The sequence below is a fragment of the Sus scrofa genome, chromosome 12 (genome assembly GCF_054392235.1).
Source record: "Sus scrofa isolate SSC_HxYL_T2T_F1_AM1 chromosome 12, Sscrofa_HxYL_maternal_Yorkshire_Landrace_v2.0, whole genome shotgun sequence".
NCBI lineage: Eukaryota > Metazoa > Chordata > Mammalia > Artiodactyla > Suidae > Sus > Sus scrofa.
In genome coordinates this window covers 2404488-2430163 of record NC_139394.1, presented here as the reverse complement: position 1 = coordinate 2430163, position 25676 = coordinate 2404488, and the positions used below count along the sequence as shown (strand labels likewise).

The 25676-nt window shown below is 50.0% G+C and overlaps 1 protein-coding gene across 27 annotated transcripts in view; it reads left to right on the top strand.

Annotated features, from left to right (window-relative positions):
• The window catches only part of CCDC40 (coiled-coil domain 40 molecular ruler complex subunit), a 43025-nt gene that overhangs the window by 1325 nt on the left and 16024 nt on the right, over window positions 1–25676 (top strand). For 6 of the 27 annotated variants that reach the window (XR_014820603.1, XR_014820609.1, XR_014820604.1 and 3 more), the window contains exons 2-11: window positions 1437–1497; window positions 1920–2354; window positions 6941–7073; window positions 8698–8781; window positions 8858–9077; window positions 14173–14330; window positions 14482–14604; window positions 16602–16723; window positions 23295–23538; window positions 23617–23799. Coding sequence is in view for 10 of the 27 variants with exons in the window: in XM_084983371.1 (XP_084839497.1) it covers window positions 2194–2354; window positions 6941–7073; window positions 8698–8781; window positions 8858–9077; window positions 14173–14330; window positions 14482–14604; window positions 16602–16723; window positions 23295–23538; window positions 23617–23799 (1428 nt within the window). In the remaining 17 variants the exon portion in view is untranslated. Of the gene's footprint in view, window positions 1–415; window positions 588–1436; window positions 1498–1919; window positions 2355–3991; window positions 4138–6940; window positions 7074–7980; window positions 8145–8697; window positions 8782–8857; window positions 9078–14172; window positions 14331–14481; window positions 14605–16601; window positions 16724–23294; window positions 23539–23616; window positions 23800–25676 lie in introns of those variants that run through there. The other 21 variants (XR_002336939.2, XR_014820607.1, XR_014820606.1 and 18 more) reach the window with 9 other exon arrangements.

Sequence of the window (25676 nt, the reverse complement as noted above, 5' to 3'; positions counted from 1 at the left end):
GTTGAGCCGGGGTCCCTATGGTCAGGCAGCCCCCCATGAATGCCTTGAGGACAGACCGTAGTCTGGTAAAGATACTGCCATCAGGCCTCCGCTCTTTTAAGCTTTGTTAAAAGCATAGAAACTATTTTAAAGAACTTAACCTTTTACATTGAACACTTCTGTACTGTTTCATTTTTTTAAAGCTAGGTCTGCATGTACTGACATGGAAAAAAGTCCAGATTAGACTAAATGCAAAACAGTGTATATAGTGTGATTTCTAATTTGGGTGAGTGGGTGGGATTAAATGCATAGAAAAATATTTGAAAGAATAGTCTCTTCAATCTCTTACTATTACTACTGAGAAGGAGAGAAGTCACAGGGGATTTTCTTTGTCCATGTCACATTTCTGTATTAACTTGACTTTTTAAAAATACAGTTTTTTGGAGTTCCTGTCGTGGCGCAGTGGTTAACGAATCTGACTAGGAACCATGAGGTTGCGGGTTCGGTCCCTGCCCTTGCTCAGTGGGTTAACGATCCGGCGTTGCCGTGAGCTGTGGTGTAGGTTGCAGACCCGGCTCGGATCCCGCGTTGCTGTGGCTCTGGCGTAGGCCGGCGGCTCGGCGGCTACAGCTCCGATTCGACCCCTAGCCTGGGAACCTCCATATGCCGCGGGAGCGGCCCAAAGAAATAGCAAAAAGACAATAAATAAATAAATAAAAATACAGTTTTTTTTCCTAATTAGAAAAAACAAAACAATTTTAAGAACGTGACATTCTTGGAGTTCCCGTTGTGGCTCAGTTGTTAATGAGTCCGACTAGGAACCATGACGTTGCGGGTTCAATGCCTGGCCTCGCTCAGTGGCTTAAGGATCCGACGTTTCCTTGAGCTGTGGTGTAGGTCGCAGATGCGGCTCGGATCCCTCATTGCTGTGACTCTGGTGTAGGCCGGCGGCTACAGCTCCAATTCGACCCCTAGCCTGGGAACCTCCATATGCCAAGGGTGCAGCCCTAGAAAAGACAAAAAAAAAAAAAAAAAAAAAAAAAAAGTGACATTCTTGTACATATCTAAATCATGGGGACACTAACCAAGAGTTTCTAGAGTATGTCCTTTTTGTGCAGTTTTCTCTTATTTTGTGTTTATTTTCTCCCCTTTCGTCCCAGACACAAGCGTATTTAAGGTGACTTTTCTGGAGTAATCTCTTCGTGCTGTTCCTTTAATGTTTGACTAGTTGTATTTTTCATTCATCCCTGGAGCAGCACTTTTGTGCCACTCCTACCACACGACAGGCATGATCTGGTGCTAGTTTTAGTGACAAACATGACAAAGTCACGGCTGACAGCCTAGAGTGAAGGCAGATAATTAACAAGTAAATAGATATGCAGACATCAAGGAGGTGATAAATGCTGAGAAAAAGAAAGATGTTATTTGAAACTGTTCAATTGTTTATCTGCCACCAGGTCTCATCTGGAAGGTGAATCATCTTCTGAAGAAGAGGACCAGAATAATGCAAGGGACGGGGTAAAGTGCCTTCTGGGATGAGTTATTCTGGGCTGTATGTACAGGAATTAAAGAGAGTTCGGACTTGCTCAAGAAAAGTGTACAAAGATCCTATGGCCTTGCTCTAGAACAGACTCAGTTCAGTTGCAGAGAAACTCAGTTTCCTTCCAACTCACTCTGTAGTGTTGGTGGCTCCCGGGAATGCCAGGGCTATCATACTTTTAGAGCGCCCCGTTTTCCAGAGCTCATTTCCTGCAAGGAAGGATGCAAAATGATGACAAAAAACAGACAACAGACAAATTAAAGCATGAAGCATCTTTCAGCGATGCTCAGAAAATGTAGATGCAGTTTTCCCTTTAGTATAATTACCCTGCTAAGAATAAAACCTCACAAAAGCCTTTGTACTTTTCTTTCCTGCCTTTTCTCCTGCTACATGCCTGCAGGTATCAGCAGTAGAGGAAAGCAGCGACCAGAGAAATGAAGAAGCTGAGGGTCCTACAGAGCATTCCAGAAGGGAAATTGAAAATGACGGGGAAGTCACAGCCCAGGGGGAGGGTGAAGACGATGAAGCTGAAATCCAAGGGGTAATGGATTCGGAAGAGGAATTTGAATCTGAGGGGAAATTAGAATCTGATATGGAAGGCATGGCCCCTGGAGGGAAAGTCAGTTCTTCAGATCTGGCTTCCTCAAGCTTCGGTCCTGGGGAGGTGCCCGGAGATGGAGTCGGCCCCCCATACCCGCCTGAAAGAGCAAGGAAGAAATCTCATCTCGAAGACGGAGCGGCCCCACGCTCATCCACATCCAGAGGAGCGGGGGTCATCTCCACAGAGCTCTCCCAGCAAGTGCCAGGCTCATCTGAGCAAATGGACCAGGAGTCAGTAAGTAGCCAGGGGTTTGCTTTACATTCTGCTTTACTGCTCGTTTGACTCGCCACCCTATGTGAGGAACTCAGAGCACACTGTAAACAATTCATACTGCAAGCCCTGCTGGAAACGCCTTAGCAGACTCAGGTCTCAGGATCCACCATCACGTGCCAAGAGTTTCTGGAACCCACTTCGGTGTCCCCAAAGCCAAGTTGGGAACATGTCCTCGTAAGGACATCCAGCTGTCCAATCTCTAGAGGAGTACTGTCCAGTAAAACTCTGCCTGATGTTGGGAAGGCTGTCTGAGGTGGTAGCCATGTGTCATTTATGGCCATGGAGCACTTGAAATGTGGCCAGGGAGAGAGAGGAACTGAATTTTTAATTTTTTAAAGATTCTAATTAATTTGAATTTATATAACCAACTGTTACAAGTGGTTACAACTGGACAGTGCACTTCTAGATAATAATAACAAGAGCTACTTCTTATAATTTTCATTTTTTTACTTTTAAGCAAGGATAGACTTATAGGGACATTGGCGTGCCATAAGAACTTTCAGTTTTTTGAAGCATTTTGGAGTAATCTGCTCCATTGCCTCCCATTGCTTCCATGTACGTTTCCCACAGACAACCACGCAACAGCTATCACCAATTACCAAGTAATCTTCAGGCCACTTTCACCGACTGTCCCAATGGTGTCTTTTACACTTCATAGTCTCCTGATGACTTCAGCTGCCCCATCTCTGTGCTCTTCTCAATCTGTCCTTGACATTAATGACCTTGGCACTTTCTTTCTTTCTTTTTTTTTTTTTTTTTTTTTTTTTTTGCTTTTTAGGGCCGTACCTGTGGCACATGGAAGTTCCCAGGCTAGGGGTGGAATCGGAGCTGTAGCCGCCAGCCTACACCACAGCCACAGCAACGCCAGATCTGAGCTGTGTCTGCAACCTACACCACAGCTCATGGCAATGCCGGATCCTGACCCACTGAGTCAGGCCAGGGATCAAACCCACATCCTTATGGATGCTAGTTAGATTCATTTCCGCTATGCCACAGGGGGAACTCCGACCTTGGCACTTTTAAAGGTCACAGGCCAGCTATTTTGTAGAATGCCCCTCAGTTTGGCTTTGCCTGGGGTTTCCGTGCTTCCAGGTTTGGCTTATGGTCCCCTGGCAGGAATGTTACAGAAGGATGCTGTTTTCTCCTGGTGTCCTATCAGGTGCTACACCACTGCAGCTTGTCCATCACTGATAAGGTTGGCCTGGATGGCCTGATGAAAACGTGTCAGGCTTCTCCACCACAAAGATACCCTTTACCCCTATGCATTTAAGATGCATTGTGTGGAAACGTGCTTTTTCGGTTTAAGATAGGAAGGTGAATATTTATTTCGCATGAGAAAAGAAAATCTCAGCAGAGTCACCGTTGTTCTAGGACTTCTCTCAGCAGTGTGTAAATGTGTAATACTGTCGCACAGCTTTTGCCAGGTTTATTCCTACCTATTTTGTGTTTTTGATGTCATTTTAAATAGATTCCAATTGTTTGCTGCTAGTTTATAGAAATACAATTGATTCTTGAATATCAATCTTATCTTCTACAACATTGCTAATCACCTTGTTGGGTCTAGAAGCTTTATAGCTTTTTTTTTTTTTTTTTGGTAGAATCTATAGGATTTTTCACAAAGATGATTGTGTTGTCTGTGAATCAAGGCAGTTTAACGTCTTACTTTCCAATCTAGATGCCCTTTATTTCTTTTTTATGTCCGATTGCACCTGCTAGAACCGCCATCACAACGTCAGATAGAAACGTAAGTGTGGACATCCTTGTTTTGTTCTAGGTCTTACAGGGAAAGTTTTTAATCTTCAAGTCGCGTATGATGTTAGTTGTGGGTTTTCATAGATGCCTTTTGTCAGGGTGAGGAAGTTCTAGCTATTCCTCATCTGTTGATTTTTTTTTTTAATCATAAAAGGATGTTGGCTTTTGTCAAAAATGTTTCTGTGTCTCTTGGGAGGATCGTGTTTTTCTTTTCTAGTTTGTTAATTTTGTGGTTACCTTGATTTTCAAATATTAAAGCAACTCCGGGTTCTGAGATAGACATGGGGGTGCTTTGAAACCACAGTAGCCTCCATTCCTCAGTAAACTTTCACCTTATTCCCATACTTCTTCGTATCTGCATGGCCTCATGGTTTCCCATTTCACGCACTGGGGTGCTACCCATTGCTATCGTTATTTATGCTGAAGCTCAGACTGTCCCCAGTTTGACAAGTGAACCCATTTAAATCGGCCTTCTTGTCCTTCCAACGCACCGGTGCCATTCTTCTCCTTCTTCTTCTTACGTAACCACAATCGTCCTTTGAACACTCTCTTGTTCTCAGGCACAGACTTCTCCAGCCTGAGAACTAGACTTTTCTCCAGGACCCTGGATCCTCTGCATGGAAGAGAGAGCTTAGAGGTCAAGATTTGGGGGCTAGGTATTCTCATGGCCACTGAGATGTCACTGTCCCCGGGCCCACTCAGGAGTGGGCACCACCACACCACACGCACATACCCACACACAGCTCACCCCAAAACCTCTCTAATTCCACCACTGAAGTGGTTCCTCCTCGTTTCCTCCCCTTCTAGATTTTCACTCCTTTTCCCAACAATGTGAAGCCTCGTCCCCATCATCCTTAACATACGAACTTGAAACATCCCTGGGTGTAAACGTCACTGCACTTCCCCACCCGCAAGCGGACACTCCTCACCCCTCTCAGGCTCAGACACCCCGCCGCCCCCCGAGCTGGGCCACCCTGACTGTACACACCTTCACCATCCTGTTGGGCCAACCGCACCCAGACCAGCCCCCAAAAGTTTGGGCAGAGACCCTGCCAGGCTGTCCTCTGCAGAGACCCCTTCCACTAGGCCCAGGGACAGCCTGTCCAGATTCATCACCCCACACTGGGCCAGCCTCACCGATGGGCTTTAGGTGTGAGTTGTCCTGGAAGGGACTTGAAGGGCAAGGTGGGGAAGGAAGGGAACGAATTACATTTCTCCATCATGGACTCTGGGCCAGACCCTTCCATGCCCTTGACGGGGACTGTCTCAGTGCATCCTGACAGCAGCCCTGTGAGGTGGGAACTCCTGTTATGCCCATTGTACAGGTGAGGAAACTGAGGACCAAGGGGCGTCCCTGCTCAGAGGCAGGCAGCTGTGATGGCAGCTCCCGAACCATGCCATCCCTCCCCACCCTGTGAAACCTAGAAGAGCTAATAGTTTTGGAGAATAACACAGTTCGATATTCGATGAGCCCTAATTAAACTTCGTGGTTACCAATGACAAAGACATGAGCAAAATCACTCTTAAGAATTTAACAGCCGAACAGTGCCCTCCCTTCTAAGAGAGCCAGGAGAGTTGAAGCATGGGTCACTTGTTGAGCCTATAAACCCGACTAGGGGGCTGTTTCCCTTCTCCTGGCCTGCTCTCCGTCTTAAGAAGAAGCTTAGTTGTGGAGTGGGCGCTGCTGTGTCATCGGTGTGTTTGGCACCTCATTGTCTTCTCATTAGGAGAAGCCCTTTCTGGACACAGGTGGGCTTTGGACTCTGGGCCCCATTAATGTCATTATTGTTCTGGATGCCTCGGAAGTCATTTCTAGGGTCGGCATCACCTGAGGAAGACCAATCAGAAAGAACAGGAGCTGGGGGGGAGATGGCCCTTGGCAGGCTGTACAAACTTAGGCAAGGGCTTCGGCTTCCCCTGCAAATGGCAGAAGTGACAGGCATCTGCCCCTCAGGGAGGGTCTTGTGCAGGGTCATTGTCTGTTCTTCGTTTTGTCTTGGTTTGCTTTTTAGGGCCGCACCTGCAGCATATGCTGTTCCTTGGCTAGGGGTCTAATTGGAGCTACAGCTGCCCTCCTACACCACAGCCACAGCAACACAGGATCCGAGCCACATCTGCAACCTATACCACACCTCACAGCAATGCTGGATGCTTAACCCACTGAGTGAGGCCAGGGGTCAAACCTTCAACCTCAGGGTTCCTAGTCGGATTCGTTTCCGCTCCGCCACAGTGGGAACACCGGGTCCTTGTCTGTTGTTACTAATACTCACCAGTTCATCGGCAGCAGTAATTACTGTCAATAATAATCATTGCAGAGTCTTAAGTCTCCTTTAGAGCTTAAATGGAGCCCAGTGTTTCTACTGAGGGAAAACATTTTCTTAGGGAAATGCTGCCAAAATGGAACGTTGGAAAGGAGAGAAGAAACAGCCCTCCTGGGAGACCCTGGCTGGGACTCAGGCTTTCCAGCGTCCTTTCATAAAGAGGATGCTCAGAGATGCTGCTTCCCATGCTCAGGGAGACCAGCATTTGGGAGTAAAGAAACCCACGTCCAGCACATGCCTGGGCCTCAGCGCTGATCTAGACAGGCAGAGACCCCGCCGGGATTCCTCGTGGGGCTGGGGGCAAATGGTTTTCGTTTTCGCCATTTCCACAAGTCACATGCTATGCAAACAGTTTTCTCTTGCATTAACAACTCTGTTGCATTTTGAACGCTGTAATGAATCAAAATCAAATCACTCCTCAGCCCTGATAAAGGCTCATTAATTTAGATTTGGTTATTTTTGCTCTAAAAACAGTTGCAGGGAGCGCTCCAGCAGAAGGTCTTCCCTCTGGGGGCTCAGCACCGCCAGAGCCCAGGGAGCAGCTACACATCCCTGGACTTTGATGAACAGCCTCCGGGCACGGAGGGCCCCGCCGCACAGGAGCCAGGTACCATCAGACAGGCTATGGCACATCCCCTTCTGTGCGAAGGTTGTCACTCATTCACCACCTGTAACTTCATTTCCTGTTGGGCTGTGAGCTCAAAGATAAGACTATTACTAACAGATATGGATAACATAAGGACCATTGGCTGTTTTATCTCAGTTAATCCAGATAACCCAGGGAAGGAGGGCCTGTTCTCCATTTTACAGACCCTGAGAGTCATTAGGTAACCTATCTGTGTAAGTGGCAGAACCAGTCTGGACCCAGATCTGGCGACCACCCAGCCCCCAGCCCTGGCCACACGTCTCGGACTCTCCTGGCACACCCCGGGCCTTTTTCTTGGCTCTGCTATCCCTGTGTTGAGTATGTGGGAAAGCAGACCACAGTATCTCTTACTCCATATGATGGGCGTGCATGGATGGTCCAGCTAACAGGGCCTCACGCCACTCACAAGTGACATGCAGACAGCACACATTGAAACGAGTTAAAAACAAAACGGGACCTCCGGCCCAGGCAGGGAGAAAAGCTGATACTAGAGCCTCAGTGATATTTCACGGCTTCCCAATCTTATCAGCTGTTTCCCATTTAAATCAGTCCTGTCCATCAGTAAGAAGCCACCTTTCCATTCACTACCTATGCATTTTAAAGTATCTATAAAGGTGCTTCCTTCTTGTCTGTCTTGAAAAAGTGACCCTTTCTGTGGAATGTGTTGAATCACTAGTAGAAGATTCATGAACAGAAGACCCTGTGGACAGCACTTGTGAGCCCTAACCCAGTCGGGGCGCTTTTTCTGTCTCTTTTCCATGATGTTGCACGAGGCTAGATGTCAGCTTTGCCTGGCAACTCCCCAGAGAAGCACTTTCTCTATCAACGCCTCAGTGATGCGTGCTGTTCCCCCCCCCCACCCCGCCAGAGTCTGACGGCGGCACCAGCGAAGGAGCCACACCTTCGTTCCTGGACAGGATCCAGCAGCTAAGCATGGCGGAGGAAGGGGGCCTGGTGGAGAGGATGGAGTCCGAGGGTAGTGATGAGGCTGAAGAAGACAGGTCCCAACTGGTGGTTTTGGACCCAGACCACGTAAGGAGATGTGCTGGGATTTGCTTTGGCCTCACGCAGACCAAGAGGGACTTAGAGACCCCCCTGCACCTGTCCTGTAGGCCTGCCCTGCCCTGCGCCTCCACACTCACAGCACCCGGTGAACACAGGGCTCCTGTGTCCCCTGCTCCCTGAATGGTTTATCTACAGGCTTCGGGCTACTGGCGTGTAAAGTGCACCCTCCCTGTAGGGCCACACACCCAGAGCCAGCGTTGCTCAGCCTCGGCGCTACTGACGTTTGGGGCCGGATCAGTCTTTGTGGCGGGGGCTTCCTGGGCACTGTAGGATGCTGAGCAGCATCGGTGGGCCTCCACCCACTAGGTGCCCGTAGCAGCCCCTTCCTTGTGACGGCTCGGTGTGGACGGAGGCAAAATCACCCCCACTGACAGCCACTGCCTTGAGCGTGCTTTCTGGAGTAAGAATCCCAGGCAGAAGTGGGGTGCCCAGTGTGGAAGTCATCTATTCCCAGCCCACCCCCAGTCTACACCCTGGAGGGAACAGGATGGTAACCAGCCCTGCTCTTCTACTGTTTTAGCCTCTGATGATAAGATTCCAGGCTGCCCTGAAGAACTACCTTAACCGGCAGATAGAGAACGTGAAGCTGGAGCTTCAAGAGCTGGTGCGTATCTGTCCTGCCTTCCACCCGGCTGTGCGTCCGCGTCTGGCGTGTGACCCAGCTTCTCTCTCCGGTGCAGGGCGTGGCCACCAAGCAAAGCCGAGTCCAGCGGCAGGAGCTGGGGGTGGACCTCTACGGGGTCCAGCAGCACCTGGCCCGCCTACAGATGCAGCTGGAGAAGAACCATGACCGCCACTCGATCGCCGCCTGTGCCAGGCGGCAGAAGGAGGAGGAGCTTCAGAGCGTGCGCTTGCTCTACGCCCGGACCTGCGAGACTGCCAACGAGGAGCGCAAAAAGCGTAAGGCGGCCCCGAGGCGCATCCCCGTGTGCCCTCGCAACCCAGTGGGGTGTCCCTGTGTGCCATCGCATCCCCACATGCCATAGAGACCCCAAGGGCCATAGAGACCCCAAGGGCCATCCTCACATATCCCGCATGTCACTGCAACCTGGTAGGGCGTCCCTGAGTGCCATTGTAGGGCATCAGGAAAAGCAAAATTTGTTTCTCATGTCCTGGGGGGGTTCCCAAGCTTTTGAGGGAGGGAAAACGTAAATGTCTTACAAGGCACCTAATTATGCAAAGCAGCAGATGCTGAAAGCCGCAGATGGGGTGCACGGAGGCAGAAGCAGGAGAGGCTGGTGGACTGCTGGAGTGGAAGGCAGGGTATCCAGAAGGCAAGGAAAGGGGAACTGGACAGGCTTTAACTAGCTGGGCGGGTACTGATGAGGCCAGTCCAGAGCCCAGGGGCCTGTGGTCCAGAGCCCAGCAGCACCAGGTTGTGCCGCAGTTTAAGGGAAGCCGGTGGCTTTGGAGCAGAAGAGACAGTGGGGCTGCAGTATATCGCCGTGCACCGCTCCTACCTAAGCAGCAGCCTCGCCCAGAGCGGAGGTCATGGGTCACAGTGAACAGCATCATCACAGCAGATCATTTGAATTTTTGTGCTTTTTCATGTTTCCAACTTTATCCACTGTATTGTTACTATCGTAATGGGGAAAATAACCTAAAGAATCTGGAAGAAAACAGAATCACACGTATATCCCAGCTGTATCTGGAAAGAAGCATTTTGGACCCCGACATGAAAGAGAGGGGCCTGGGTTGATGGAGGTGGGGTATGTGCCCCTCCCAGATGATCACCACATTAACAGAATCTACCGAAAAGAGAAGAGGGGCCATTTACAGCAACACAGTAGAGCTGCACCCTCCAGATGTAACAGAATTTAGACCAACCTGAAAGAGGACATGGGTCCCCCACCCTCTCTCCATAGGAGCAGTGAGCACCCACCAGCACCCCCACATCAGACGTTCAAGATGTGCACGGGCTTCTGGAAAGATCCGGACGTCTTCATGGACGCTGCGTCCCTTCTGAGGTCACCAGGGAATAAGAGCAACTGTTCAGCCGAGCAAGAGTGCTTCTAACATCACCATTGTTCCCTCCTGCTAACTAAAGAATGCGGGTGATGTTCCCAGCCCTGCCACCAGGCGCTGCCACTGCCTTGTCCTGTGGGTGAAACATTGGGCATTGCCTCTGGAGAATGTCCACAGCTGCCCACCTCCCTTGGGAGGGAGGTGAAGCCCACCAGTCAGTAGCCCTTCACATCCAAATATGAGTGGTCAGTGCAGTCCCCCGACAGGAGAGTAGATGGGGCTGGACAGACAGAGCAGATGCCTCTACAAACACACCAGGTTCCAAAAACAGTGTGTGCCAGGTGCTGTGTGACATATTTTAGAGGGCATCTCATCAGTCAAATGAGAGCAAAGTGTTTGGGAAAAGGATACTCAGAATTAAAAAAAAAATAATATCCCCCTCATTTAAAAAAGACACTAAATAGACCAATCAGCACTCCTGGAAATTGAACGTGTGAGTTAAAAGGCCAGTTGGAGGGATTCTCCCTGGAATTCAGAGCAAAACCCCCAAAGGATGGATGTTTTGGGCAGGAGTTAAAAGGTGTGGACAATAGATCTGATAAAGTCAGTTTCCATAAGATACAAATTCCAGGAGATTAAGGGCATTAACCAGGGACATCAGAGGAAAAGATTTGCATGAGTTCAAGAAAGACGAATCTTCAGATGTAAAGATTCATGGAGGGCCCGACTGGTGGAAGGAAAAGTGAACATGCCTAGACATAGTTGGTGAGATTTTTAAATTCCAACGGGAAAGGGAAAAAAATGCCATAGGATTACGGGCAGGACGAAACCAGACACTTCCTATGTTAATCAGCCCTCCAGTGGGTGGAAAATTTGGGGAACTCTTCCCGGGCGTATTTTACAATGTTCAGTATAATCCTTATTGCAAAAGCTTACGGGGTGCAAACCCAGAAAACTGTAAAGTGGTCCTACTTACAAGATGTGAAAATCCTAAATAAAATATTAGCAAATATTAAATTTTTGCTCAGCAGCAAAAGACTTAAGTTCAATGATATATGAAAAGAAAAATACCTTCTAGTGAAGAAGAGCTTAATTCTGGAATTTTTTTTTTTTTTTTTTTTCCTGTGCCTGCAGCGTGTGGAAATTCCCGGTCCAGGGATCAAACCTGCACCGTAGCAGCGTCCCCAGCCACTGCAGTGACACCGCCACTGCTGCACCACAAGGGAACTCCAATTCTGGAATAATTTGAAATTAGGAAATCTACTGATTTATTGCATTATATTCATAAGTTAAAGGAGAAGGAAAAATGATTTTCTGGGTGCCAAATGGGTGTTTGGATGAAACTCACTATCCATCCTAAACCAGGATGGAAGGAAAGTTCCTTGTAAGTATTTGTCAGCAACTAACAAGATAATTGCACTCAGTGGAAAGCCCTGGAATAATCAGTTAAGGTCAGGAGTGACATGCAGATACATTGTTTTGGAGGTTCCAGCCTCACAAGAAAACAGGAAAATAAAGTATAGATTTTGGATGAAATCATGAAACTCATTCTCCACCAATGGTATGATTGTTTACCTAGAAGAGTCAAGACTACTGATGGAAAAAAACTACTAAAAACAGGAAGAGATCTAGAAAGTGGCTGAATACAAAATCTCTACTTTTCTTTTCTGCCAGTAATATTCAATGAGAAATTATAATTTTTAAAAAATCTTATTCGTAATAGCTCTAGCAACCATAATTAGGAATAAATCTAGTAAGAAGTGAGTAAGCCTATCTGAAGAAACGCAATAAAATTTTACTAAGGGACATAAAACAGATTTAAATAAATGGAACAACAGTGTTATCAGATGGGAAGAGGCGCTGTAGAAAAGTCATTTGTCTCCAAATTAAGCAGCAGTTCCATCCAATTACAGTTAAAATCCACAGCAGGATGTTTCTGGGTGAACTTGAACTTGATTTAACATAGTCATCTATTTACTTGTTTTCAAGAAGCCATTATTCAGTCAAAGTGACATCCTCATAATGAACTCCCCCGTCCCCACCCCAGCCTCCAGCCCCCACCCCAGCCTCCAGCCCCCACCCCAGCCTCCAGCCCCCACCCCAGCCTCCAGCCCCCTCCCCAGCCTCCAGCCCCCTCCCCAGCCTCCAGCCCCCACCCCAGCCTCCAGCCCCCTCCCCAGCCTCCAGCCCCCACCCCAGCCTCCAGACCCCACCCCAGCCTCCAGCCCCCTCCCCAGCCTCCAGCCCCCTCCCCAGCCTCCAGCCCCCTCCCCAGCCTCCAGCCCCCACCCCAGCCTCCAGCCCCCACCCCAGCCTCCAGCCCCCACCCCAGCCTCCAGCCCCCTCCCCAGCCTCCAGCCCCCTCCCCAGCCTCCAGCCCCCACCCCAGCCTCCAGCCCCCTCCCCAGCCTCCAGCCCCCACCCCAGCCTCCAGACCCCACCCCAGCCTCCAGCCCCCTCCCCAGCCTCCAGCCCCCTCCCCAGCCTCCAGCCCCCTCCCCAGCCTCCAGCCCCCACCCCAGCCTCCAGCCCCCTCCCCAGCCTCCAGCCCCCACCCCAGCCTCCAGACCCCACCCTAGCCTCCAGCCCCCTCCCCCGCCTCCAGCCCCCTCCCCAGCCTCTCTCCTACCACCAGGTCAAGAAAACTGCTTCTAGAGGACTGGCCTGCTTAGGTGAGGCCCACCCGATACGTTCTCCTTTTTGCCCCCAAACAAGAGCTAATCGCAGGAGTGACACTGGGGGCAAAGGTTGTGGGAACCATGAAGAATTCTGCACACCCTGTCTTTATTACATAAAGGGCCCTTCGAAGCCTCAATGAGTAAAAGACAATCATCCCGCCAGTGGAAGGAGGGCCGATGGAATAAGCAGGCAAGTCTGCGAAGGAAAGCCAGTCTCAAGCTGTAAAAACAGGTTTGACTTCACTAACATTGAAAGAATACAAGTTAAAAGAATATTTGAAATGTTGACTCACAGCTGCTCAACCAGCAAAGAAGGGCAGTGTGCCAAGGGCAGTCAGCTCCATCTGCCCCCACAGAGGGCGGCAGACCCGGCGGCTTGAACAACAGAAGTTGCCTGCTCATCATTCTGGAGGCCAGAAGTCCAAGATCGAGGCGTTGGCCAGGTGGTTCCTCCGAGGCCTCGCCCCGGGGCTTGTGGGCGGCCAGCTTCTCCCCGTGTCCTCACGGGGTGGTGCCCTGGGTGTCTGAGCCCCAACCTCCCCTCCTCGTGTTCAGGCCTCTCGGGGGCACAAGACGATGTTTTTTTCAAGTTTAAGGTCCCTCCTCCGGGAACACCTGCCTCCAACACATATCCCCCAGCAACCGTTTGGTCTATAACTCGATCATCTGGATCTGTGCACTGAATAAGGAAGAGTCTCCGCAAGTGAGCAAACTTTTACCAGTTGAGGTCTGGCTCCTTGAATAAACTGCGTTCAAGCTTATAAATCATCCTGGTGCGTTTGGTTAAAAGAAGTCATTCCTCAGGACTGGGGGCTTCGGTGGTATTCAGCCGCCTGCGAGGCTGGGTTCATCCTGGGGATTTAGGACCGTACCTGAGATCCCCAACCTCAAAGTGTAAACGAGGCCTCGTAACCTCCACGCTGTTTCAGAACCTCCTTGGACACGCAGGATCTCGTGGGAGTGGAGGGCTTCTTACCACCGGTGGACGGAGGCGACGGCTGTTTTTATCTCGCCAACTAGACTGTAAGGGCTTTGAAGGCAAGGTCTGGGCCTTTGTAGTTCAAAAGCCGTTTCCCTGAAACAACGAGGGTTTACTGTGTAGCACAGGGAACTGTGTTCAATATCGTAAACTATAATGGAAATGAATATACACACGCACACACAATCAGACCGCTTTGCGGCACACCCAAAGCTAATATGATATTGTAAATCAACTGGACTTCAATAAAAAATTAAAAAATGGAATTAAAGATAAAAACCATGTCCCAGGCCGAGCCCACAGCGTGGGGAAGGGTGCGTCTTCCATCCCGGCCACCGGGCGATGCTGGGACCCCCGCCCCTCTCTCCCCCAGTGGCGGCTCTGCAGACGGAGATGGAGACCCTGGCTCTGCATCTCTTCTACATGCAGAACATGGACCAGGACGTGCGGGATGACATCCTCATAATGAAGCACGTTGTGAAGAAGTCAGAGGCTGAGCGCTCTCGGGCCGAGTTGGAGAAGCAGCAGCAGGTATTCTGCGAAGGTGACACCTGTGTGACAACCGCTGGGCCTGGCCTCCAGCAGCCCGGGGGAGGTGGTGGTGGTGGGGGGTTGCTGTGCCTGTGCAGGTCGGGGTTGATGGGGACCCATCTCTCTGCGCACCTTGTCCCCTCGCTATCAGGACCTGCACGTGGACCAGCTCACCACCCGAGCCAACCAGCTGGAAGAACAAACCGCGCTGTTCGAGGCTCAGTACCACGCGCAGGTTGAGGACACCCGGATGCTCAGGAAAGCAGTGAACGAGGTAAGCGCCCTCTGGCAGTGCCCAGGCAGGGCCTGCATGCCCTCTGGGGGAATGATCGAGCCCCCAGCTGGCCACCCAGCCCCCTGAACATCTGTTGGTCCGTGTAACCATCTCAGAGCCCCTGGCTGACCCACAGTGGGAACAGAGTCGATACTGGTTGGGGGCCAACATCCTTCTCCCCCCACAGCCAGGGACATAGACTGAAAGGCCTCCCAGGAGCCGGGACACTCTGTCCTGCACGCTGGGGGGTCCTCACCAAGTTCCTTAGCAACAGCAGGCCTCTTCCCGGGATGACTGAAGGTTCTCTAACCACGCTCAGCCTGGGCAGCCCGGGGCAGTGCCCGCATCTCCTCTCCATGGGGAATGGGGGACTCGGGCTCAAGGAGCACCGAATCCAGTGGCCAGCACTGGAGACCAAAGCTGCCGTGACTTTTTAAATCTGCGAATCACCCTCTGCATCCGTGCATGCAGTTACGACATGAAGGAAACCTGTTTTTACTGAAGCAGAGCCAAACGGGCTTGAGCAAATGAACAAACACACCTGGGTCCCCCTGAGAGGGCCCAGTCCTCTCCAGCCTGCGAGTATACGTCGCCTAGAATGTTCTCCCATCACAATCTCAGGGGGAATCGCTTCTTAGTTAGCAAAGTGATTCTTAAGTTTATCTGAACACTAAACTCAGGGGACTGGCTGAGAATCGTCCAGGGAGGAAGTTCTGGACTCGATGAAGGCTGGCCCACGGTCCCACTTTGCCTGGAACCGACGGGTTTTCTGAGACGTGGCACCTTCCCGGCTAACACCGGAGCGTCCTGGACAGACAGGCCTGGTGGTCCACCTAGTATTAAACACCATAAGACCCTGGGGCTAAAATAGTGAGTTCCTGGAGTCAGGGACAGGCAGGTAGGCTGTGGGCGCCCGTGCGAGTCCAGAGTCAAGGAAATGTTTATACAGAAATTTCAGGGATTATAAATTAATGGCGAGCAAGTGAGTTATGTGCCCAGATGTTAGGATTGGGTTAATCATTTGGGGAAAAATATCACATCTTTTCCTCAAACCACACGCTGAAATATATTCCACCTGGAATCAAGCATTCAAACAAGGGGAACTATCCTGACCGAGCTCAGCCTCAGTTTTTGCGTCTCAGCCTGCCCCCTGGTCAGCAAGCCCTTGTCTCACGGCCTTGGGGAGCGCCAGGGAGGCGCCTGCCTCTGGCTGAAGGGCCCCACACAGCCTAGCCTGGAGAGAAGCCTCGTGGTTTTGGTGCCCACTGCCTCTGACGGGCACTGTTGGGCAGTGCACAACCTGCTCCTTGGTACAGAGCAGCCTTCTCGGTTAATAACCGACCCCGGTCCAGAAATGTCTCACTGATCATAGGATAAGGAATTCATACCGCTCTGTGCTCTACAGTAATAACGAGGAGGTGGTTTTTAAAACCTCGACAACCGAGAGTGGGATCCCCAGGGTCAATGCTTCCTTTCCTGTCCATCTCTGCCCCGTTATCATCCTGTGAGGGTGGGAGTCCACTCTGACCTCCTCTAGCGTACACCACGCTCGTCCACCGAGAGCAGATGCTCATCCCCAATGAAGGTGTCGCCCCGGTCCCCACTCAGTGCCCCTCCAGGAATTCCGCACGTAGCCAGCCCACCAACTGTGCAGGGATCCCACTGGGGTGACCCATCAGGACGCTCTGAAGCCCCACGCAACACAGCACCTGTGCTTGAGCTAAGAACGTGCTGGGCGTACAGGCACCATCCTGTCTGATCCTCCGGCCCCAGGAAGTGGGTTCTGTTACATTCCTGAGTCCCAGCAGGGGCTCAAGGCTCAAGCAGGTGTTGGAGCAGCGTTTCATCTCACGTGTGTCCCTCTGCTGATGCAGAAAAAGAAAAGCAAGGGTGGCAGAGGTGATCTGGGGAGCTCCGGGCTCCCCCACATCCTTTCGGGGCTCTGAGTGAAATGGCCTGAGACCAACGCCACTGCCCCCACCCCACCGGCCCCGCAGGCCTGCATGGAAATTGACACCATCAACGTGGAGAAAAAGCGCATCCTGCAGCAGTGGGCCACCAGCCTGGTGGGCATGAAGCACCGCGATGAGGCTCACAGGACCATCCAGGAGGCGCTCAGGTATGGGCGGTCCTTCGGGTGTTGCCTTGGAGGTGGGCTGGGTGGTTCAGGCCGCAGGCGGGGCCTGGGCAAGCGTTGGGAGAGCTTGTGACGTGCGTGGGACGTGGAGGCGGGTGGAGCACGGACTCCTGCCTCCTCCCAGGTGAGCTCGGAGCACCCATTCGCGGCTCTTCTGGAACAAAGGGTGCACCTGCAGCCGCAGCCCTGCAGCCCAGGCTTCCGTCCTGAAAGCTCCCTTATTGTTCGCCAAGATTTCCGTGTTTCTTAAATCCTTTCAAACTTTCCGTGGCAGCGGGAGCAGCAAAGCTTTCATGCTCAGATTTCCTGGGAGGATTAAGGAGAAGGGGGGGATATTTATCTGGGGGAGATGGAGGTATCCTTTGATTTGCAGTCCCACCAGGTGTGTGCAGAAACCCTATCCCTTCTCCATTGTTCTGCTGAGGCCTGAGTTCCAACAGAAATCCTGCTTTCATCTCCCTGCGAGGGGAAGGAGGAGACCCCCTCTCAGTCCCCTCACTTCTCATGAGGGCTGGACGTGTGGCCGGGGTGGGGCGCTGGAGACAGGGGCTGCCTCAGTTCCCCAAACGGCCAGCGTGCTCGGAGCCTAGATGTGAGAGCCAGTTCTGGCCGGAGCACATCCTAGCTTCGACCTGGCCTCCGCTGCTGGTGCCTGGCACGCAGCCTGGCGGAGAGCCGGGCCCAGGAGTCTTGCTGACTGTGGGGAGCAGAGAATGGGTCGCCTGGCCAGTGCTGTGGCGTGGCGTCTGCTAGAACGACAGCTGGGAGATACTTTCCTTCTTGGTCCTGTGATTAGGAAAAGCAAAAGTGGAAGCCTGCATGTTGACTTGCCTTAAAAACAAGCCATTTTTACGTGGGCGATGCTGGATGAAGAGCAGTTTCCTTCACTTCCCTGAATCGCTGTTGGACTTATGTGGGCAGAGTCCGCTTGCCCTTTAAATATGCAGGTGGAAGAACAGGGCAGGCTGTGGGCTCAGGGCTTGGGGCCCTCCCTGCCCCCCACCCCCCGTGTGGGCAGACTCAGTGCTGCCTCTTATTCGGTGCAGGAGAATCCTTGGCTGGCGGGCGGCTCTCCCTCCTGCCCCATGTTGACCTTGTCGAGGCTGAGGGTCTGTGGCCTGTGCTCTCCTCCAGGGGTCCTGGACTTCAGCGGGAAGGGGTCTCCCCCGTGGCCCTCCCTGTGGTCCCCTCTGTGCCCCAGGACCACCTCGGGTGCCCCCATGACTCCCCTCCTCGCCTTGTCCCCCAGGTTGTGCCTGCAAGTTTGCAGAGACATGACTCGGCCATCCTTCTTTTTCTCTTTTTGAAAGGGCATCTTTTGAATAGATAACACAACCTCTCGGTTAAAATCCTGGTAGACTCCTGTCCAGGGAGGCCGCCCTCCCACCAGCCGCCAGCGTCACCCGCGCCCCTTCCCGCAAACATGTTCCTGCTCCGGGGTCTCCCACCTTCGTGGTCTGTGACAGCACAGCACACGTGTTCGTGTCCTGTGTTCTCCCTCTCGCAGTGTGGTCTGTGCCTGGCTCTTTTCACTCCATCGACACGTCCTAAAGATCTTCCCAAACCGGGACATAAAGAGCCTTCATTCCTTCTTTCCCCACCTTCTAGCTTCTGGTGGAGCCGAGGTCTCCACCTGCCTTTTCTAGCACCGTGTTGCCGCACAGCCCACGTCCAGGACTCCTGTAGCCTACAGCACGTGTTTAAGTGTGTGCCCTGTCAAGCCGGGAGGTTCCGGGTTCCAGGGCACCTGCCTGGCAGACCGGCAGGTCTTTCCCGGGAGGGCTGTGATGATCACACCCCCAACAGCGGCGTTCTAAAGCCCGTGACAGCTTGGCATGGGGTCACACGTTCGGGCTGTGCCAGTTTGACTGAAGAAGAAAGCAATGTCATATTTTAAAACTAGGCACACAGGGAATGTTCGTTTTAGCAAATATACCCTCACCCGCCCCAGCAACAAGTCATCAGGAGCTGGTTCTCACTCAGCTCTAAGTGCTTCAGCCACGGAGGAGCTGTGCCCAGAAGCTGTGAGGGAGGAAATCTGAGCCAGTTTGACGAAGGTCAGGGCGTGGCTAAGACAAGATGTTGCATCTCTTGGGACGTCCAGGCCAGTTCAGCAGCTGAACCAAATACCAAATACCAACTTGTAGCGTGTCGACCGTTTTAGAAAATGAGTGAAAATGGTGATTTTTCTGACTGATGGTCCAGATGTTGGCCGCCCCTCCCCCCCACACTGGGAACTGTCTGGGTTTCGCGAGGGTCCCTGACCCCCTGGGAGGAGAAGGGAAGGTGGAAGCCTGCGTGTGAGCCAGCTGACCGTGGGCACTGCCACCACGGCCCCGGCAGGCCTGGGGTCTGGCAGGTGGCACCCCATCATCGCCCATGTCCCCTAAGCCCAGGGATGCCTGCAGCCCTGGAGACCCAAGGCTGCAGCAGCCACAGAGCGCACCCAATTAATAATGTGTCCCCCGGCACAGGGCACAGGCGAGGCCCTTGGGGTTGCCCCAATGACACCTTGAGTCCCATCCCCACTCCCCACTCAGGGAAGCCGGGTGGCCGTCCCTCCCCAGGGCTCCCCAGGCTGGTGGGCCACCTGATGATCTGGACCCAGCCTGTGACCTGACACCAGGTCCCTGCCAAACCAAGGCTTTAACGACTGGGCGCTTCCACCAAAACTCTGCAATGTGAGTGACAAAGTCGCATCGAGTGGGTCTCAGCCACGGTGAAGCCGCAGCAAACACCAGAAGTCATACATTCAAAGCATACAGGTCGTTTGCAGTGTGAAACGTCTCAAAACAAGCCAGCAAGCACAAAGACTACTGGGCTTAAGCTGGGGAGGGGCGACACCCTACCTAGAAATTACACCCCTTGGGGATAGGGTCACAAACGGGCCCCCTGTGTCCTGTTATCTGCCTTTGCCATGCTTTCCTACAGGACAGGCGTGGGGCGGGCAGGGCTCCGCACCCCTGCGGGCAATAATCTGTCACCTTCATCACCTTGAGATCCTGCGACCAGATCCCTCTTAATCCTCAAACAGATTGAGCCAAGCTTCGCACATGTCGTAGATTCCACCCGTTCTTTTTGTTTTGTTTATTTTCTACTGGTACCCATTAATCAAGGACATTTTTAAAGTATGTTTTTTATTTTTTCAACTAGTAATAACTGTGTCTCAGATAAACCTCACTGGCCGTGATGCAGCCACCACGCAAAGCTTAAAGGGTGTCTTTCTTAAAAATAATATTTATCAAGGATTAAGTGATCACGTTACAGGAAATTAGAAAAACAGGGATAAGGATTTAAAAATACCACTGCCTTTCTTCTTTTGTGACGTGACAATTTATTAGCTAGCGTTCTGGTTTCTCTTTCCCCATACGTGTATTTTAGCAAGCGTTCCGATTTCTGTCATACAAATTGGATGTCTTGTTTCTATTGCCAAATTCGAGACATTTATAAGGCTGCTGCTTCCTAAAAAAGAAAATGAATAACGTTTTAAATTTTGGTTTGTCGATCATTTATGTACGAAAGTTATCCTTTTTCAGTTCCCGGTTCAGTTCGGCAAGTGGACAGAGACGTGTATCCATCACATACTCAAGACAACAGATACTCCTGCATCCCCACAATCTGTACCTCTCCCCACCTCCAGTCCCTAGCAAACCCTGATCTGCTTTCTGTCCCCTATAGTTGACATTTCCAGAATGTCATACAAATGAAGTCACGCGACACGTAGCTTTTCCTGTCTGGCTTGTTGCAGCATCAGGAGTCGGTCCTTTTACTGCTGAGCAGCCTTCTGCTCTATTCCATCGTGTGGACACGTCAGCATTTGGTTGGTCCCAGGTTGGGGGTAGGCTGAACAGAGCTGCTAAGACTTCCTGTACAGGTCTTGGTGTGGACAGACATCTCATGTGGTTACTGGTGAAGTGTGTATTTTACGCGGTAGCAGATAAACTGTTTCCCAAAGTGGCTTGTTCCATTTGACCTTCCCACCAGCAGAGGAGGAGATTCCCAATCGCTCCCACCCTTGCCCACACTCAATAATGCTGTCCCTTTAATGTTCGCCATCAATGGGTATGTCGAGGGGTCCTGTTGAGGTTTTCATTTGCATCTCCCTAAAGACTAACGATATTGAGCATCTTTCCACAGGCTTGTTTGCCATCCGTATATCTTCCCTGATAAGGTGTCTTTTGTTCACTTTTAAGCCAACTGGTTTATCCCATTAACTGGATACAAGTCCTTTCCTGGATGTGCATTTTTGAAAATATTTTCCTCCCAGTCTGTCTTGTCTCTTCATTCTCTCAACAGTGTTTTCATTTTGATGAAATCCAAGTAATTTTTTTCATTCATCATTCATGCTTTTTATATCCTCTCTAAGAAATCCGCCTGACCCAGCATCATAAGGATTTTCTCCTCTATTTTCTGCTAAAGTTTTACAATCTGAGCTCTTCCATTTAGGTATGTCATCTCTTTCAAGTAAATTTTTGTTACGGTCTGAAGTTCAGTCTTTTTTTTTTTTTTTATGTCCATCTCCAGTTGTCCTAGCACCACTGGTGGAAAGACTATTCTTTCTCCACTGAAATACTGTGCCACCTTTGTCAGAAATCAGTCAGTCGTGTGTGTGTGTGTGTGTGTGTGTGTGTGTGTGTGTGTGTGGACACTCTCCATCCTGTTCCATTTATTCATTTGTCTATTCTTTCCCCAATACCAATTGTCTTCATAGGTACGTCTTTATAGAAAATCTGGAAATTAGATGGTGGGAGTCTTTGTTCTTCCCTTACAAAATTATTTGGGCTCTTTTAAGTCCTTTGAATTTCCGTATAAGTTTTAGAATGAGCTTGTCAGTTTCTTGGGGGAAGTGAGAAACTGGCATTGAGATTGGAATTGCAGTGAGTCTATAGATCAGCTTGGAGAGAATTAACACCTCGGTAACATTGAATCTTTTGCTACATGAACACAGTGTTTCTCTCCAGTATCTTTCTTTTTTTTAAGCACTCAGATGTTTATTGGTACACTGGTGAAATTAGGAAAAACACCTAGAGTACTGGAAAAAGCCTAATTGTATATCAATGAGGTAGGTATTTAAAATACTGTCTGGACATTGAAAAGAATCAAGGCGATTTCTGTGTACACTGATATTGACTCTCTCTCAGGTAAGCACAAGAAAGAGTAGAATAGGGTATACTAAGCTTGTAACTTTTTAAGTGGAGAGAAATGTATAAATACCCACAAACATAACGTTTATATATGCATGAGATATATATGGAAAGGCATTTAAGAAACAGTAACAGGTTGGTTGGGGAGGAGAATCAAAGACCTGAGAATAGATGTGAGAAAAATATGGAAGGTATTATTCTAGTTCAAGAAGAAAGTGCTTTTTGAATTTTTGAGTAAGAACTTATTCAGGAGTTCCCGTCATGGCGCAGGGGTTAACGAATCTGACTAGGAACCATGAGGTTGCGGGTTCGGTCCCTGCCCTTGCTCAGTGGGTTAAGGATCTGGCGTTGCCATGAGCTGTGGTGTAGGTTGCAGATGTGGCTTGGATCCAGCGTTGCTGTGGCTCTGGCCTAGGCCGGTGGCTACAGCTCCGATTCAACCCCTAGCCTGGGAACCTCCATATGCCGCGGGAGTGGCCCAAGAAATAGCAAAAAAAAAAAAACAAAAAACAAAAAAAAAACTTATTCAAAGGATAAGATAATATAAATGGAGAAAAGTATGTTTAAATTACAACTGGACAGCTCAGAATGAAAGGGAGAAAATGTCTCATGCACAAAAATTCAAATTCCATTTTCCAGGATCTGCATTTTTAACTTTGACATCAATTATGGGTACTTTCTTCTTTTTAGCATTTTTAAAATTATAGTTGATTTACAGTGTTGTGCCAATTTCTGCTGTACAGCAAAGTGACCCTGTCATGTGTGTGTGTGTGTGTGTGTGTGTGTGTGTGTGTGTGTGTGTGTGTGTATTCCCTTTTTTGTATTATTTTCCGTCGTGGAAATAATGGAAGAGACTGAATATAGTTCCCTGTGCAGTGCAGCAGGACCTCATTGCCTAGCCATTCTAAATGTAATAGTTTGCATCTACTAACCCCAAACCCCTCATCCATCCCACTCCCTCCCCCTCCCCCTCCCCCTTCACGGCCAGTATGCTGAGGGGATTTGAAGAAACGGCGCCCATGTTCTTCCGAGCCACCCCACTTACTGCGTGTGCCTCAGATGTGAACTTCGTGTTCATGTGTGCAAAGCTGAGTTGACAGTTTCCTTTCCAAGATTAGGGTCATGACTAAGGGAAGTGGGCTGGTAGCTACACCCCACCCCCCAACCCTCGCATAAGGCAAGTCTCCTGCCCTTTCTCCCCTCCCGTGATCACAACGTTAGAAGTTTAGACTTGGACTTGAGATGGGTAATAGTATTTCTAACACATTAGAAAACAGCAGTCAAGATTCAGCTACTAAGAGCTGGTTTCCTAGTTTCTTTCTTGTCCCACCGTGAGCTGCCTCTAGGAGAGTCACCGCTGCACCCACTGGTGTTCTGAGGTCCTGGCTTTACTCTCTCAATTTTGGCAGCGAATGCCAGCATCAAGCCAAGTCCATGGACGGTGAGCTCGAAGCCTATAAGAAATCCATCGTGAAGGAGGAAGAAAAGAACGAGAAACTGGCCAGCATCCTGAATCGGGCAGAGACGGAAGCCAGCCTGATGCAGAAACTGACGGCGCAGTGCCTGGCCAAGGAGGAGGCCCTGCAGAACGAGTTCAGCACCTACAGGCTCACCCTGCTGGACACAGAGGACGCGCTGGGCAAGGCCCAAATGGTACGGCCACGTTCCCCACCACAGGGCGTGTCTCCTGGCCTCCTTCACGGCATCCACCCTCTGACTCTTTCTTTCCAGGAATACGCAGCCACCATGGGCGAATTGCAGACTCTCCACCAGACCATCCAGCACGAGCTGGAGCTGAGGAGGAAGATGGAGGCCTCCATTGTGGAGAAGCTGCAGGAACACATGACCTCCAACAAGATGACCAAGTACTTCCACCAGCTCATCCTGAAGCTCCAGAAGGAAAAGACCAACCTGGTACGCCACCTGCACACACCTAGGCCCCGAGGAGTGGGGCTCTGGGGGGAGTGGGGGTGGGTCCGGCACTCAAGGGGAACAGACCGCTCGCAGCAGGACTGGCGTGAGCAAGGGGTGCTCAGCATGTTTATTCACTTTTCATTTTTTTCTAGTTGTAAAAGTGATGCATTTTTAATTGTAGAAAACCTAGAAATGCAGAAAGGTATAAGAAGAAAATAAGACAGCTGCAATCCCACCGTCCAGACGTAATGTATTCTGAAACTGTGATGTATTTCCTTCTGGAAATTTTTCTAAACACACATGATCGTACTCACACACACAAAGGCACACAGAAACTTACACGCCCATACACATCCCCATGCACACAGGTGAGCAAATGCACACACACAAGCATGCACACATTAGTGCATCATGTTCACATGCATGAACACGTGTGAAGACACAAATGCACACACAACCCTAAAGGACATATATTACTATATATCAGTTTTTAAGCCACTTTTGTCTGTTTTCATTAATTTTACTGAAAAATGACACAAAGAGAAAAGTAGACAAACAGCAAGTTTAGGAGTGGGCTTTTTCCTATGCTTGTAATGTTTTATTTTACATTATTGGCTGTATTCAACATCTTCCATTAAATAGCCTTAGAAAAAGTACATCACATTTCACTCTGCAAATGTACATGTTTTGTTTAGTAATTCTCTTATACACTTCAGGTTGTTTCTAGGTTTTATTTTTTTAATATAGAATAATGGAAAATATAATTCCTTTACTGAGGACAGTTCTCGTTTCTATTTTTTTTTTTTTTTTGGTCTTTTTGCCATTTCTTGGGCTGCTCTCGCAGCATATGGAGATTCCCAGGCTAGGGGTCCAATCGGAGCTGTAGCTACCAGCCTATGCCAGAGCCACAGTAACACGGGATCTGAGCCGTGTCTGCAACCTTCACCACAGCTTACGGCAACGCCGGATCCCCAACCCACTGAGCAAGGCCAGGGATCGAACCTGCAACCTCATGGTTCCCTAGTCGGATTTGTTGACCACTGCGCCACAATGGGAACTCCCTCGTTTCTATTTTTTTATAATGATTTTTATTTTTTCCATTATACCTGATTTACAGCGTTCTGTCAATTTTCTGCTGCACAGCAAGGTGACCCAGTAACACATACATGTATACATTCTTTTTTCTCACCTTATCATGCTCCATCACAAGTGACCAGACATAGTTCCCAATGCTATACAGCAGGATCCCATTGCTTATCCATTCCAAAGGTTATAGTTTGCATCTATTAACCCCAAATCCCTAGTCCCTCCCCCACCCTCCCCCTCCCTCTTGCTTCCATGTCTTGGCTGTTGTGAATAGTGCCGCAGTGAACATGCAGGTGCATATTTCTTTTTCAAGAAAAGTTTTGTCCGGGTAAATGCCCAAGAGTGGGATTGCTGGGTCGTATGGTAGTTCTAAGTATAGTTTTCTAAGGTACTTCCCATAGTGGTTGTACCAACTTACATTCCCACCAACAGTGCAGGAGACCAGGAGACCTGAATAGACATTTTTCCAAAGAAGATATACAGATGGACAACAAGCACATGAAAAAAATGCTCAACATCACTGTTTATTAGAGAAATGAATCAAAACTGCTATGAGGTACCACCTCACCCCAGTCAGAATGGCCATCATTAATAAGTCCACAAATAACAAACGCTGGAGAGGGTGTGTTTCTAGGTTTTAAATTTTATAAATAACTCAGCACTGAACATGCCTGCTCACACATCTTCATGCACATATCTAAGGATAAGTTGCTGCAACAGAAACTGTGGTCAAATGGGTAGGAGCATTTTAAATGGGTTACAGAGTTGCTGGAGCCTCTGCCTCCCCAGGG